The following is a 14,956-nucleotide window of genomic DNA, read 5'->3' as shown; positions in this document are numbered from 1 at the left end:
CCCTAACACACCACTAGAGACTGTGGAAATTATTTCAGCCTCTTGGCAGTGATCGTCAGGCATTATCTACTGATGATACCACATCCTATGTCCCATTAGTTCCACTCCTGGAGAAATTCAGATGCACGTGCATCAGATCCATGCACATGAACATTTATAGCAGCATTATGCAGAACAGCCCCAAACTGGAAACAACCCTAATGTCCATGAACAGCAAAATGGATAAGTTATGGTGTGAGAGACACAATGGAATTCTATACAACAGCAAGTAAACAAACCTCTGCTGCCTGCAACCTGGATGGATTCCAGGCACGACACAGAGCCGAAGAAAGCAGGCACAAAAGCAGATCGCATGAGTCTATATCAAAAGCAAGCAAAACTAATCTATGGTGTTGGATTCGCAGTTGCCTTTGGGGAGGGGTGAGGGGGGCAGGTTTTCCGAATAGTGTTCGTTTAGGAGGCCGGCGGCGGCCACGCGGGTGTGCTCACTCTGATGCAGATTTCTGATCTGCGCGCTTTCCCGTGTACCAGGCTTCAACATGAATATCTAATTGTCTATAGAGCATAGACCTAACCACAAATTCGACCGGGGCGGTCGATCCAGCCCCTGTCCTCACCTGGTAGGCCGGGGGCCAAAATCCGGGACCCATCACTGGACCCACGGGTGGAGTGAGGACAGTCACAGCCTCCCTTTCACCTCACGGTGCACTGATGCACGAGAAAGTTCCCTTCGGGGACTTTCACATTTTGTTAACTTGCGGACACAGCTGTCTGGACTCGCGGGCCCTGCAGACCGCAGCGGCGCCAGAGGAACGCAGCCAGAACCAGAAGCGCGGCGACGCGCACCGGACCGCCGCGGAGCCCGAGCCCGGGAGGCGGAGCCCGAACCCGGGAGGCGGAGCCCGAGCCCGGGAGCGTGGCTCCTCGATTGCTTCGGCCTGGACGCCGCTCAGGCCGCGCACGCCGGCGGCGATTGCTGCTGCCTGGCGCGGGCGCGGGGCACGCCGGGACGTCGGTGCGGCGAGAGGAGCGGGCGGTGCGGCGGGTGGGAGGCAGCAGGATGGTGAAACTGACGGCGGAGCTAATAGAGCAGGCGGCGCAGTACACCAACGCTGTGCGGGACCGCGAGCTGGACCTGCGGGGTGAGTTGGACGGGGGCGGGCGGTCCGGCCTACCCTCCCGCCAGGCGGCCCGGCCCAGCCGCGTGCGCCAGGGCCGGAGCGTGGCCGGCGGCCTGCGTCCCGAGCCCCGAGCCGGCTGGGTCCCGCTGTCGTCGGTGAAAGGCCGTCCCTGGGCCCTTCCGAGGCGCCCCTCACCCCAGCTCCTCCTCGCACACACGGGGCCGCCGCGATGCTCCGGTAGGACCGCGGGCCTGTGCCGGGCCAGCCGGGCGGGCTTCGCGGCCTGAGCTGCTGCGGGGCCGGGAAATACACAATCTAGCTAGCGGTTGCGACCCTCGTGCGGAGCGAGACGCGTTAACGTGCTGTCGTGAGAGTGTAGACAGGGTAAGGGAGCGAGGAGACGAAGTACGGGACAAAAGCGATTGTCTTCCCGACATTTGTCCCTCGTTGGCTTCAGTCGTCTTTTCCCCTTTTACCAGAACATTGCAAAGAGCGGACTGTCGGAGCGAGGCCGGCGCTGCCGGGTGCCTGCGGAAGGGTTGCGGAAGCCCCCGAACTGTTAGGTTCCTGTAGTGATTTCCGCCTCGGCGTGCAGCTCATCAGCATTTTAGGGGGCGACTTCTCCGGGGATAAGATAATCAGTCTTGGCCTGAGAATCGCTCCCACGGAGAAAACGCGGTCGCCGGAGCACCACGGCTGCGGGCTCTGCTTTCTGCTTGCTTTTTTGTTTGCTGACAAAGCCCAGTACTTTCGTTTTGTTGAAACTAAGTTTCTTAGAGAAAGGTTCAACGCAAGCGTAACCGACCGCTTTCACAGTCTTGGCACAGGTGATCCCTGCCTTCTCTCTGAGTCTGAAGTGCACCCAGCGTTGAGGAGTCTTGTTTTGGTGCAGCACTTAACTTTGATGTAGCCCTTACAGCTCTGCACTGTGTACTTGCACCTTGGCTCGTTTAACTTTTTTTTCTCCGAGCACGTAGCACAATAAATATGCCCGTGTTAGGCAAATCAGGGAGTATTTGAGTTGTCCACAGGGTGATTTACCATTGTGTGTGACCTATTGACTTTCAACTCTGGGTTTGAGCTGGGGGAGGTGAAGTAAGGGGGAACGGTCATGATATCATGAAGACATCCCAATGAGTTCTGAGAATCGGACCTGTGGGATGCAGAAGAGGTTGAGGGCTGTTGTCCACCATGTGTGAACAACATTTGGACGCTGACAGTTAAGCAGCTCACAGCGTAAAGTCCTCTTAGGCCACTTCACTAGCTCTGGGGCCTTGCTTAGAGCAGCGTGAGGCACCTTGTAAATATACTTGAAAACTGTTAGGTACTAGTTACTGCTAGTAAGTATTCTCATCATTACTGCCCTTGTCACCATTGCCATCTTCATGTCCACTGCTAGACTATAAGCTTCATGGCAGCTGGGACTTGTGACTGTCTTGTTCCTTGTACTATGTGCCAGTACCTTGGCAGTGTCTGGCAACGGCATAGGTGCTAGGTAAACACTTTTGGAAGGAACATTAGCTGTGAGTCCAATTACATGAAATGCTGCTAATGTTTTAGGTGCCTTTTAATTATATTAATACTTGTGTGGGTGTTTTTTTTTTTTCCTCCTTTTTGCAGGGTATAAAATTCCTGTCATTGAAAATCTAGGCGCTACCTTAGACCAGTTTGATGCCATTGATTTTTCTGACAATGAAATCAGGAAACTGGATGGTTTTCCTTTGTTGAGAAGACTGAAAACATTATTAGTGAACAACAACAGAATATGGTAATTGTCTACTAGTGGAAAGTAGCTTTTTCCCCCTAAATGTTGCAGAGTTCCCTGAAGAAGTTGCAGTATATATTGCCAGTTAAACCTACATATTTCGTTTTTTTTCTTTTTAACCTACGTATTTCTTAAATGGAAAATGAGCTGCACTTGTCCCATACAGATCCAGAGATTAATTGGTCATTGGTCTAGTCTTATTTGCATTTATTCAGAAATCTTGTGTGTATATATATGTTCATGGTAAGTTTCTAATTTAAGTTAAAAACATGCTGCTTTTTACATATTTTGGCTCGTTTCTAAAATAATAATTAAAGTTATCAGAGGGGTCATATTAAAGAGATAACATAAAATTCAACAATTATATTTTTGACTGAACATCTCATTCTACCTCAAATCCTCTGCTATTTGTTTTTCTTTAACTGCAGCTGATTTTTAGAATATTGCTTATTGAAATTAAGATCTTTTTTTTGACCCACGTTCATCATCTTTGTAAATTTTGTTGGAGAAAAGTTATTAAAGGTCTATAGACAATGTCTTTAAGAAGTTCTGGGTGTTGAGTTGCGTTTTTTTAATAGGTGTATTTCTCATGAGTTAACTATTCCGTTGTGGTTTGGTTGGTGTATCTTGTGCTTGAGCTGTGAATGCAGAACCACTTGTATTTCTGTGCTACCTGCACACAAGTCCTGAGATGAGCAAAGTAAGTCTGTTTACACAGGACTTTCTCTTTGTCTTAGGTCTCATTAGATAGTGTAGCAGTGGAAAGAGCCCTCAGCAGCTTTCAGGAGGCATGGGTTTTAAAATCATCCCACTTCTGTGACCTCAGACAAGGTCCTTCCTTCTGTTAGAGTGTTGGAAGAAAGATCTCTAAGGTTCTTCCCACTTTGAAGTCCTCTGGGCAAGGGCTTAGATGAAGTTGTTAGTTTACTTAATTTTTACTTTCATTAAGATTTTTTCTTTTTATTTTAGCCGTATAGGTGAGGGACTTGATCAGGCTCTGCCCTGTCTGACAGAACTCATTCTCACCAACAACAGTCTTGTGGAATTGGTAAGTTGAACAGGGGAAAAACGTATTTGCAGGGAGGAGTTAAAGGTACTACTTGCCTTTTATAGAAAACTTGGAAAATCCAGAAAATTATCTCATCATCCTTTTTCTTTTCTTAATTAATTCAGGAAATGGGCCTTTTTTGGTTATGTGTTGCAAATATCTTCCCACTCTCTAGCTCACCTTTTGACTCTCTTAGGGTCTTGATAGAGAAGTTCCTAATTCAAGCATAATCCATTTCATCAGTCTGTTGTTATTAGTACTTTTGAGTTCTGTTAAGCTTCCCCTACGCCAGGGTCATAAAGAAACTCACATATTCTGTTTTCTAGAATCGCAGTGTCCAGTATGGTAGCTACTAGCCAGAAGTGGCTACTTTGAATTAAGATATACTAGAATATAAAATACACTACAGATTCTAGAGAGTTAGTACAAAAAAAAAGAATATAAACTATCAATAATTTTTTTATACTGACATTGAAATGGTAATATTTTGGAAAATAGGTAAAACAATGTATTATTAAAATTAGTTTCTCCTGTTTTAATGTCATTACTAGAAAATTACATATGTGACATACATTAAATTTTGTTGGAGGGTTTTATTCAAGAAATTATTGTTTTACTCCACATTTAGATCAACGATCCATTTGAAATCTGTTTTTTCTTTTTTAAAAAAACATTACACTTTGTTTCTTTATTTTTTTATAAATTTATTTATTTTATTATTTTTGGCTGCGTTGGGTCTTCGTTGCTACGTGTGGGCTTTCTCTAGTTGTGGCAAGTGGGCTTCTCATTGCGGTGGCTTCTCTTGTTGTGGAGCATGGGCTCCAGGTGCACGGGCTTCAGTAGTTGCGGCGAGCGGCCTTAGTTGCCCCTCAGCATGTGGGATCTTCCCGGACGAGGGCTCGAACCCGTGTCCCCTGCATTGGCAGACGGATTCTTAACCACTGTGCCACCAAGGAAACCCCTGAAATCCAGTTTCTTATAGAGGGCAAGTTTCATTTTCTCTATTTGGATATGATTATTTTTATGCTTTTTAAATTTCTGCTGTGTGTATAATTTTTAACAAAATTGAGCTTATACTATACATTGTTTTGCAACCTAAATTTCTCACTTAAATAGTGGATGTTTAAGTTCATGTGATATAACTTGATTTTAGGTTATTATGTCCTTAACCCTTCCCTTCCCTATTTCCCTGATTGTTCCTTTCCTGGTGGATGAGGTTTATAAGCATCTTTCAGATTCCCAAAGGAGTACTTGACTCCAAAAGTAAGAAAGCACTGATCTGAGGGCATGTCCTTTCTAAACTATATGAGGTATGTGCGTTCATAGGGAATGTGTGGCATGATGGGAGCAGTATATTCTGTGTGTTGTAATTGTGTTTAAAGCTGTTTGCAAAGATGAAGGCTGTTTGTCCGATCAGTCACTGAAAGAGGTGTATTAAAATCCTACATGATAGTGGATTTGACTGTTTCCATGGAGTTCTGTCAATTTTAGTTTTATATATTTTTAGGTTATTTTATTTGATATATCCAAATTTTATGTATCTTACTGATGAAATAAACCCTTTATCATGTGTGGTGACCCTCTTTACCTCTTATTAGTGCTGTTTTACCCTGGTTGTCTATTTTATCTGCTGCAGTATACCAAAACGAGCATTTTTTCAGTTAGTATTTGCATAATCATTTTTTTCATCCAAAATTTACATTGTTTTTCTGTACTTATATTTTAGATTTGTCTCTTGAAAACAGCACATGATAGGATTCTTTTTTTAAATCCAGTCTGGAATCTGACTTTTAAATGAAATAGTCTGTTTATGTTTAATGCAATTACTGGTATATTTGAGTTTATTTTCTTTCTTTTCTAGAATTTTTTATTTGTTCCATCTGTCTGCAATTTTTTTTTTCTTTTTTTTTTTTAATATTTTTTAATTTTTTTTATTTTTTATATTTATTTTTGGCTGTGTTGGGTCTTCATTTCTGTGCGAGGGCTTTCCCTAGTTGTGGCAAGCGGGGGCCACTCTTCATCGCGGTGCGCGGGCCTCTCACTGTCGTGGCCTCTCTTGTTGCGGAGCACAGGCTCCAGATGCGCAGGCTCAGTAGTTGTGGCTCATGGGCCCAGTTGCTCCGCGGCATGTGGGATCTTCCCAGACCAGGGCTTGAACCCGTGTTCCCTGCATTGGCAGGCAGATTCTCAACCACTGTGCCACCAGGGAAGCCCCTGCAATTTTTTTTCTCTCCTGTATTGCTCTCTTTTTTTTTGACATTCCACTTTTCCTTCTGATAGTTTAGAGATTAACTAATTATTAAATAGACTCTGTTTCTATTCTTAGCATCCTAGGAATTAGCACACACATATTTATCCAAGTGTAAAGCAGTTAACCAGCACCTCTACCTCCTGAATAATACGGCACCTTAACCATCTCCCCCCCCCGCCCCCCGCCCCTCCCCCCCCCCGTGAAGACATCACTGTGTTTTACACAGTCTGTATGTGTGTCTGTGTGTGTGACTAAAGTTACTGTTCTTCCTTTCTTTTGGTTTTTGCAGGTTTATTGAAGTATGATGGACAAATGAAAATTATATATATTTAAGGTGTACAACGTGAAATTTGATATATGTATACATTGTGAAATGATTACCACAGACTAACATATTCACCACTTCACCTAGTTACCTTTTTGAATGTGCAATGAGAATACTTGAGACCTACTTTTTTATCATATTGAGTACACCATATGTTATTTTTAACTGTAGTCGCAATGTTGTACCAGAAATCTCTAGAACTTATTTATCTTATAACTGAAAGTTTGTGCTCTTGAATCAATAGCTCATCTCCCCTTTCCTCCACCCCCCAGCCTCTGGTAACCACCATTCAACTCTGTTGCTGTGAGTTGGACTTTTCTTGAGATTCCACATAAAAGTGAGGTCATGCAATATTTGTCTTCCTTTGTTCCTTTTTGGATTGTTCTTTAGATTTCCTTTAGTGATGGTGTGCCAGTAGCAAGCTTTAGAGCTCCCTCCCATGCTGTTGTGAAGTATTTAAAAGCGGCAGCTTTCTGAGCACCTGGCTGTGTTGCCCTCCCCTGCTTTTACTTGTACTTTTTTCCTCATTGTCCCTCTTGGCCCTGTCCCACTCAGTTCAGATCTGTTCTAGCAGTTTCTCCTCCGTGTGGGGCTTTGTTCTGGAAAGGGCACAGTTTCTGGTTGAGTGAAGTCCCAGATTGCTCAAGCCCTTCAGGCGTCATCACACACTTTAATGTGTTCATTATTGGGACATGCCTATCCTTTGCCTATCTTTTCTCAAACTGGGTACCTGTCAGTCGCTTTGGAGTTCTCGGGTCTGTTGGACGCCTCTCTGCCTTTCCTCTCTTCTTCTTGTGTGGATGTTGTCACCAGGCAAGTCATGTAGCTCTCACAGTAGTTTGTCCTCACTGGCTCCTGTGTTAGGTTTTTGCCAGAGTACCTTTTCATCTAGTTTGCTTGTAGTTGACCATAGGTTTTGGTTTTTCTATCCCTGTTGCACTGTGTTTTATGGCATAATTTGGGAAGATTCAAAAGCTAACCTGCCTTCTTCCCATATATGTTTTTTTTTAACTATACTCCTTGTCCTTGAAAATGTTATTTGAAGAGATTTGGGGGCGCCTAGAATAAAGGTGCCTTTCTTCAAAGATGACATACCTGTGTTGCCCCCAGGCACCAACAGGAAAAACCACCTTACACCAGGATCATGGTTTGAGGTTCCCTGTGTGAACAACTTGCTCAAAAGTTACAGCAGTTTTCACATTGCTTTCTTTTCTCAATCACTGCTTTAAGCTCAGTAGTCCTTTTGAATTTGCTACAGGAAATGATTTTATTTTTTTGGTCTCTTCTGCTGTTGAGACAGAAACTGTTGTGGCCAAGATATTAAGTTTAAGAAGCTCAAATTTATGAACGAGTGTATTCAGTAGAAATGTACCAAGCATCTGTGATGTGCTAGTGTTGTGCTGGGTTCTGGGGCAGGAAAAACAAATAAGTGCATAAAAGACAAGATCAGTCCTTGCTCCAAAGGCATCCACCATTTCACAGTATCAAAATGGGGTGTGGTATTTGTGTTCTTACCTGTGGCTGTTATTTTACAGGGTGATCTGGACCCTTTGGCATCTCTCAAATCATTGACTTATCTAAGGTATGGAAATTATTTGTGGTGGTGACAATAAAGTCTTTTAAAATAACACCATTACCAGCCTTGATCTTAAAGTCATCAGTTAGTAAAAAGTACCTTTAAAAAACAAATATTGAAAGTATTTCCTTTGGGCTCTGTTAAAATTTCCCTAGTGTTAAGTTCTTATGACATTGAAATGTGAAGAATAGTGAACTTTTCCTTACTTCATGGACTCATTAGATTTTATTAAAATGGACCTCTTGAATGCTGTGCTGTGAACAACATTGGCATTGTATTGTTCCTTTTCTTGTAGTATTCTAAGAAATCCTGTAACAAATAAGAAGCATTACAGACTATATGTGATTTATAAAGTTCCACAAGTCAGAGTACTGGATTTCCAGAAGGTGAAACTAAAAGTAAGTATTACTCTGTTGTAAGTCATTATAGATTGGTGTGTTTTCCTTTATACTTTTGTTACTGACTTTTTAAACGGCCCAGTGATTTTTATCATTGGTTTGTAACGAGAATGGGGAGGGGGTGCTAAGTCAATTTTCCCATACGGTGTTTATGGTAGGACTTTGAGTTCTGGTTGTCTTGTGTGGGGCTGGTCTTTCTAGAGGTGGTACAGCCTCAGAGCCGCCGTGGGCACTGTCACAGCCGACGTCCTGCTTAGATGCACTCCCTGTGGGGAGTGTAATGTAATCCACGTTTCAGTACCTTTAATTGTTAGAATGATTTTCCCTTTATTGGGGGATTTTTTTTTTTACCTTCTTAGTTCCTTGAGAGCCCCTCCTTGAAACTCGGAGAGGGAACTTTCTTCAGGAACCTTCACCAGAAAGGTGACCGCTGTGTCTCCTTTTAATTTGAAATTGGCTTCGTGGTATTTTCACCAGCCCAGTATTCCAGGAGAGTTTTCTTCCATGTTTTCTGAGGAATGCATCTAAATGCATGTGGTATTCCTATTTCCATTAACTGTGTGTGTGGTGTCGCTGTAGGAGCGTCAGGAAGCAGAGAAAATGTTCAAGGGCAAACGGGGTGCACAACTTGCAAAGGATATTGCCAGGAGAAGCAAAACGTAAGATCCGGATATCCAACTTCACTCCACTTCACCTTCAGAAACATTATCTGTCTGGCATTTTGCCTCCTGCAAAATGAAATGAAACACCTGTGACTAATACAGTACTAAATTTGCGTGATGATGATCCATGACCATCAGTGGTCCATGTATCACGTGAGATTTCTACCAGATTAGCAGAGCAGATACTTCAGTATTCAGTCTTAGTGTGATATTATATACATCCTCCTTTCTCTGTAGGAAGATGAACTGGGTGGTGTTTCTGAAGGAGAGGGTTTCTTGTATCAGTTTGTTAACAAAGATAAGATACTACACTGGTTGAATTACTTTCAAAAGCTTTTGAAAGTAAAAGAGAAGCAATTTCTGTTGGTCTGGATTTGACAGTTTTGTACTTCTCTCCCCTCCCAAGTTTCAATCCAGGTGCTGGTTTGCCAACTGACAAAAAGAAAGGTGGGCCATCTCCAGGGGATGTGGAAGCAATCAAGGTAATTATGTGTTAGGATTCTTGGACTGGAGTGAGCTGTTATGGGTTTAGGACTCAAAATTATGTAATAACCCAAGTAATAAATCAAACACTGCAGATTTTCCCCACAATTGTTAGAATCCAGCTGTATTTTTGTGTAAGGAAAAACTAGCTTAAAGATATCATTTGACCAGACTTTGACTTGAATTAATTATATGAGCCAGTCAAAGTGGAGGCAACTCTAGTCTTTCTCATTTTCCCAGGATGTGTTTATTTGAACAGTTAGTTACCTTTGCATGCTGTCTTAATTTTTACTTTGAAAGATTTGCTACCTGAAAGATCCTGCTTGATGAGAAATCCTAATTTTATAATACTGCCTCCTAAATTATCCAGTAGCATAATTCCAAATAGGTCCTTCAATTAGCTAAGATTTTAGGACACAAGCAGCGATTATTTGCTCTCTTATAATAGGGTCTGCAGCTGTTTACCAATTTTGGAAATTTATGATTTGGTTTTGGGATTGATTTCACTGTGCCAGTAAAATCTTCCCCCAACAAAGAACTATTTAATATTCCAACTCAAAAAGATGGTGTGAATTCCTGTGAGTGTTTTCTGGGTGATGGAGGCTTAGATGAAAGTAACTGTCCGTCTCCATTGTCTCCTGGCGTCCAGAATGCTATAGCAAACGCGTCAACTTTGGCTGAAGTGGAGCGGCTGAAGGGCTTGCTTCAGTCTGGTCAGATACCTGGCAGAGAACGCAGATCAGGTAACAGTGTTCTGTCTTTATTTCCAAATTAATGGTACACTTGAAGTGATTGCAAAACAGTTTACATGCTGCGACCCAAGAATGCTAGAATAGTGCCTCATTACCATCTAATCTAATCCACACAAAATGCCTTTAAATGCTCTTTGAAGATAAATCATTTGTTAAAGAATGTTATGTCATAGGACTCTGGGTTTTTTTAAAAGTTGAGACAAACATTATCTCATAGCCATGGAATGAAAGCGAACAGTGGAGGTGACCGTGTTGCCTTTGACCCCTGTACATGTAGGCTAGCTTAGCAGATGAGGACACAGGCTCCAGAGCCAGACAGGCTGAGGGTCAGAGCTTAGCTTCACCAGTTCTGTCCTTGGGTAAATTTCTTAATCTCCAGTTAATCTTAAATCTGTGTCCTTATCTTTAAATCTGAGATAGTGATAATGGTAACCTCAAAAGGTTGTTGGGAGGACTAAGTAAGATACTTCGTAGGTAGCACTGAGCACAGGGTGTGAGCTGTTCTGATAGTAAATGCCAGCTTTGTGTCAGGCAAACTGGTGGACACTGGGGTATAAAGTGAAAACTACCCCAGACCGTGCATATTGCAAGTTTGATATGAATGTAACTGGGACCTCTGTGTAGACTGGCAGCTCAGGGAAAGTTTCCTTGGGGAAATAATGTTGGAACTGAAGCTAAAAACAAGTAAGACATTAATTAGACCAGTGGTTCTCACCTGTGTGGTCCTTGGGCCCCTGGGGCGCACATTTTTGGTTTCCTGGGTGACGATGGAATGGGGGTGCATAGAGCACCTCTGTGCCTACGTGGGTGGTTGGCTCCCTGCGCTTGTGCTGGCTCAGGTGAGAGGCAGGCAGCTTCACCAACGTGAAGTGAGCTTTCCACTTCAAGGAGAGCAGCTTGTAGTTGTTACCAATGATAATATTCAAAATTTCAAGCAGAAGTTAAAAGCTGGGAAACTTTTTTTCCACAATTGTAACTTTGACAGTTTCCCAGTACTTCCAGACTTCTCTGCAGAAATTGTTGCTATTAATGAATGTGATTTTTTTTTATAACATATAAAGAAATGGGTCAACATTTGGAAGACCTGCATAACTCAGTGAGCAACGTTTTCCAAATGATGTTACAGAGTCATGCATGCATAAATGATCCATTCAGAGTACAGAATAAACCGGTGGATTTTCAAGTCAGAGAGTACGAAAAGTTCATTGATAAGGTTTCAGGCTCCACACCGCAATCTAACCTTTAAGAAACTACCACTTTTGGGACTTCCCTGGCAGTCCAGTGGTTAAGACTTGGCTTTTACTGCTGTGGGCCTGGGTTCGATCCCTAGTCGGGGAACTAAAATCCCACAAGCCAAGTGGCGTGACCCAAAAAAAAAAAAAACTACCACTTCTGTCAAGTTTTGGCATAGTATCAGAAAAGAATATCCGCAGCTGCCTGCAAAGACTATTAAAATATTCCTCCCTTGTCTAAGTACATGTCTGTGTGAGGCTGATTTTCTTCATACCCTTCAATCAAAACAACATACTGTAGCAAGTGGAATGATGAAGTCAGTACAAGGGTCCAGCTGCTATTTGGCAGACATTATAGAGATGGGCAAAAATAGAAAATAATGCCAACTTTCTCACTAAATATTTTTGTTTTAGAAAATATTGGTATTGTTATATTTTATAAAAATATAAACATTGTTAATATATAATAGATTCATTGTTTTAATGAATTACTGTTTTTTAAAATACTTTTAATTTCTAACATACTATCAATAAACGTAATCTACTTAAACAAAAGCTCTTTGGGTCCTAAAACTAAAGTATTTGAGAACCCTTGAACTAGACAAAGGCAGAATGGCATACTTGGGGGACGGAACTGCACTGGCAGAAAACCTGTGATAAGAGAGCCTTGCACACTTGGACTGAAGGAGGACAGTGTGAGCCAAGGTCAAGGGATGGGGGGGAATGTGGTGAGACGGGCAGCAGAGTGAGCTCTCAAGTCCAGCCCCTCGGGGGACTGCAGGCCTTGTGCTGGAGGAGGTCTGCGGTCCTGAGAACAATACAGGTCTGTTGAAGGCTTTCAAGGCTCCCTGGTAATAGCTTGGAGGAGGAAGCTGTGTCGACTTGCTTACTGGGACTGCAGTATGACAAAATTACTGACTTAATTTGCTTCCCCTAAAGTGTTTTATTTGGGCCTTAGGCTAGCTTTGGATTTTTCAGTGTCATCTAAACATGCTGGCACATTGAGAAGAGGAAGATGGAGATTGTTCATGGTTCTGTCAATTTCAGTGGGCCCAGGCTTCTGAGTAGCACTTCCTGTATCTAGAAATGTAATGTTTGGGTCTAACTAGAAACAAAGGCTTAAACATGAGAAATTTTCCCTAACATTGACAGGGTTAAAACATTTCCTTTATCAGAATACATTGACTAGAATATCTGCAATGAATTGTTGACAAATAACAACCATCTCGTTGTTGCCATATTTTTCTTAATTTAGAGACATAGTCACTAACTAACTATCCCCAGCATGTGGTAGGTATTCCCCCCTGCCCCTTTTTTTATTTTTTTGAGTGTTCCCAGTTTCTTTGCCTATAGTAGTGGCAAGAACAAAACACGAAGTATAAACTTTTTTTTTATCTTTATAAAAAATGAGTTATCAGCTTGACCAGAATGGGTTAGAATGGCAGGCAAAGAGTTTGACTTTCATAAAACACCCTTGTGACCCTTCCCCTTAGGAACTGACAATCCTTTCCAATACCTGCCAAAGACAGATGGTCTCCAGACCCTAAACTCCTCAAGGCAGAGGCCGCTGTTGGGCTTTTGTACCTTGCCCAGGGCCTGGCACACAGCAGCCTCACGGATGGGCGCTCACACACTGAGCGAGCACGTTCTCTAAAATTGATATGACTTCTGGGTTTGTGTTTTTCTCTAGGCCCCATTGATGATGGTGAAGAGGAGATGGAAGAAGACACAGTCACAAATGGGTCCTGAGCAGGGTGGCCTCTAAGGATCTCAGGACATACAATAGTCCACTTCAGACAGGTCCTGCTTTTTGAATAGCCTTGTTTGTGTCAGCAGAGTAGAGTTCATAAGCATTGTTGAAATGCTTAAGACTGCTGGTAATTTTGTAATAAAAATTTTGAAATCTAAATGCCAGTTTTCTATCAATAGTGCAAATAAAGGACACTCGCTGTGCTGTGGATTGCACATCATTGGGGCGTGTGTGCGGTGAGGCCTGGATGTGTGGGAATTGGAAATACAGGAGGGCGGATCTTATGGGTAGGCTTCCCATCCTCATGAAATGTTTAGGTTTTTAAATTCATAAAACTTAAGATTATCTGTGTGCTGCCACAGGTTGTCAGAATTTGAGATCTTGGGTGCATTTTTTTCTGCATGAAGAATAACAAGAGCTTTGTTAAAGGCAGCCAGGCTCTAGGGCTTTACAGAAGTCAGCATCCTTTAAAGTTTTTATTTAACCCTATGTACAAACACGCAAATGATGAACTGCTGGTTCGGACAGTTAGAGGGGATGTGATGTCTGCCTGTCAGTTGGTGGCATTTGTGCAGAGCAGCAGCACGCTCCAGCGCTGAGGACGCAGTGGAGGAGTAGGGGCTGCCCGGTGGCCCACTAAGGTGTGGTGTCCAGCTTCTGGGTGCCCATTACAGTCCTCACACCCTGCTGTGGCCAGTTTGGGCTAATCTAAAAATCAAGGTGGTGGAGGGGAGTGCCTTCACCAGCCATCTTTTCTCATCTGCTGGTGTTTGTTTGGGTGGTTGTTTTTTAAAGCCCCCTGGATGATTCTAAATGTGAGAAACACTCCTCTAAATAGGCCCTGAAACAGTTTGGGGTGATTGCTGATGGGCTAGTTGCTGTTCGTGTAAGGCATATACAAGATGCCTGGGATGCGAATAAACTCCTGCTTGGAGGAGCTGACAGTCTAATTGGGGAGACAGAACCTCACACAGTAGTGGGGCTAAACCTCAGTGTGGTAGCAACGAAGAGAAAAGAATGGGTAGAGCCTTCAGAAAGCTTCGGAAAGGAGATGGAGCTTGGGCATCAGGAGGACCTGGCCTTTAAATTTCCTCAGTACAACCCTAGACCAGTGCCTCTCCAACTCCAGTGCACTGTGAATCCTGGGGGTCTTGCCAAAATGCAGGGTCTGTTGTGGGGCCTGAGGCTCTGTGCTTCTAGCAGGTTCCCAGGAGTTGTCCATCGGAGGATAGCACTCAGGATTTCTAGCCTTACTGCTCACCCCTTCCTTAACCCACCTTATACCTTCAACTCCTTCAGGGGCCGTCCCCTATGATCTGTTTACTGATTCATTACAAAAAGCACTTCTCTTTCTCTTTGGAGGTAAAGTGTGGTCTTACCTGCCTTTTCTTTAGCAAATCATTTTCCTGGATGATTGTGCCATGTCAGGAAGGGCCTGTGCCCAGGATTTATACTCAGCCCCTGGCTGCACTGAAAAGGCTTCCCTGGCAGAGGCCAGCCTGCTGGGTGTCTGAGTGACACTTGCAGCTTCTGATGGAGGGGATAATGTTCAAAAAGCCAGGTGGTAACACTTTAGCTCTTGATAGTGGAGTA

At 43.2% G+C, this 14,956-nt stretch overlaps 1 protein-coding gene across 1 annotated transcript; it reads left to right on the top strand.

The window, feature by feature from the left end:
• The first annotated feature begins 984 nt into the window (after positions 1 to 984).
• SNRPA1 (small nuclear ribonucleoprotein polypeptide A') lies at positions 985 to 13,567 on the top strand. The gene is made up of 9 exons (XM_057544249.1): positions 985 to 1,142; positions 2,742 to 2,889; positions 3,856 to 3,934; positions 8,046 to 8,092; positions 8,382 to 8,484; positions 9,064 to 9,143; positions 9,553 to 9,628; positions 10,279 to 10,372; positions 13,304 to 13,567. Exons 1-9 carry the CDS (start codon positions 1,061 to 1,063, stop codon positions 13,360 to 13,362), a joined length of 768 nt encoding a protein of 255 aa, XP_057400232.1. The 5' UTR covers positions 985 to 1,060; the 3' UTR covers positions 13,363 to 13,567.
• The last annotated feature ends 1,389 nt before the right edge of the window (positions 13,568 to 14,956 follow it).

The sequence above is a fragment of the Balaenoptera acutorostrata genome, chromosome 3 (assembly GCF_949987535.1).
Source record: "Balaenoptera acutorostrata chromosome 3, mBalAcu1.1, whole genome shotgun sequence".
NCBI lineage: Eukaryota > Metazoa > Chordata > Mammalia > Artiodactyla > Balaenopteridae > Balaenoptera > Balaenoptera acutorostrata.
The sequence above is the reverse complement of the archived record's forward strand: the minus strand, read 5'-3'. Positions and strand labels throughout refer to the sequence as shown.

Coding starts and splice junctions, on each gene's coding strand:
- SNRPA1 (XM_057544249.1), top strand. CDS start 1,061: ATGGTGAAACTGACGGCGGAGCTAATAGAGCAGGCGGCGCAGTACACC. Junction 8,093..8,381: donor AAATCATTGACTTATCTAAG/GTATGGAAATTA, acceptor CTTTTCTTGTAG/TATTCTAAGAAATCCTGTAA. Junction 9,629..10,278: donor GGGATGTGGAAGCAATCAAG/GTAATTATGTGT, acceptor CCTGGCGTCCAG/AATGCTATAGCAAACGCGTC.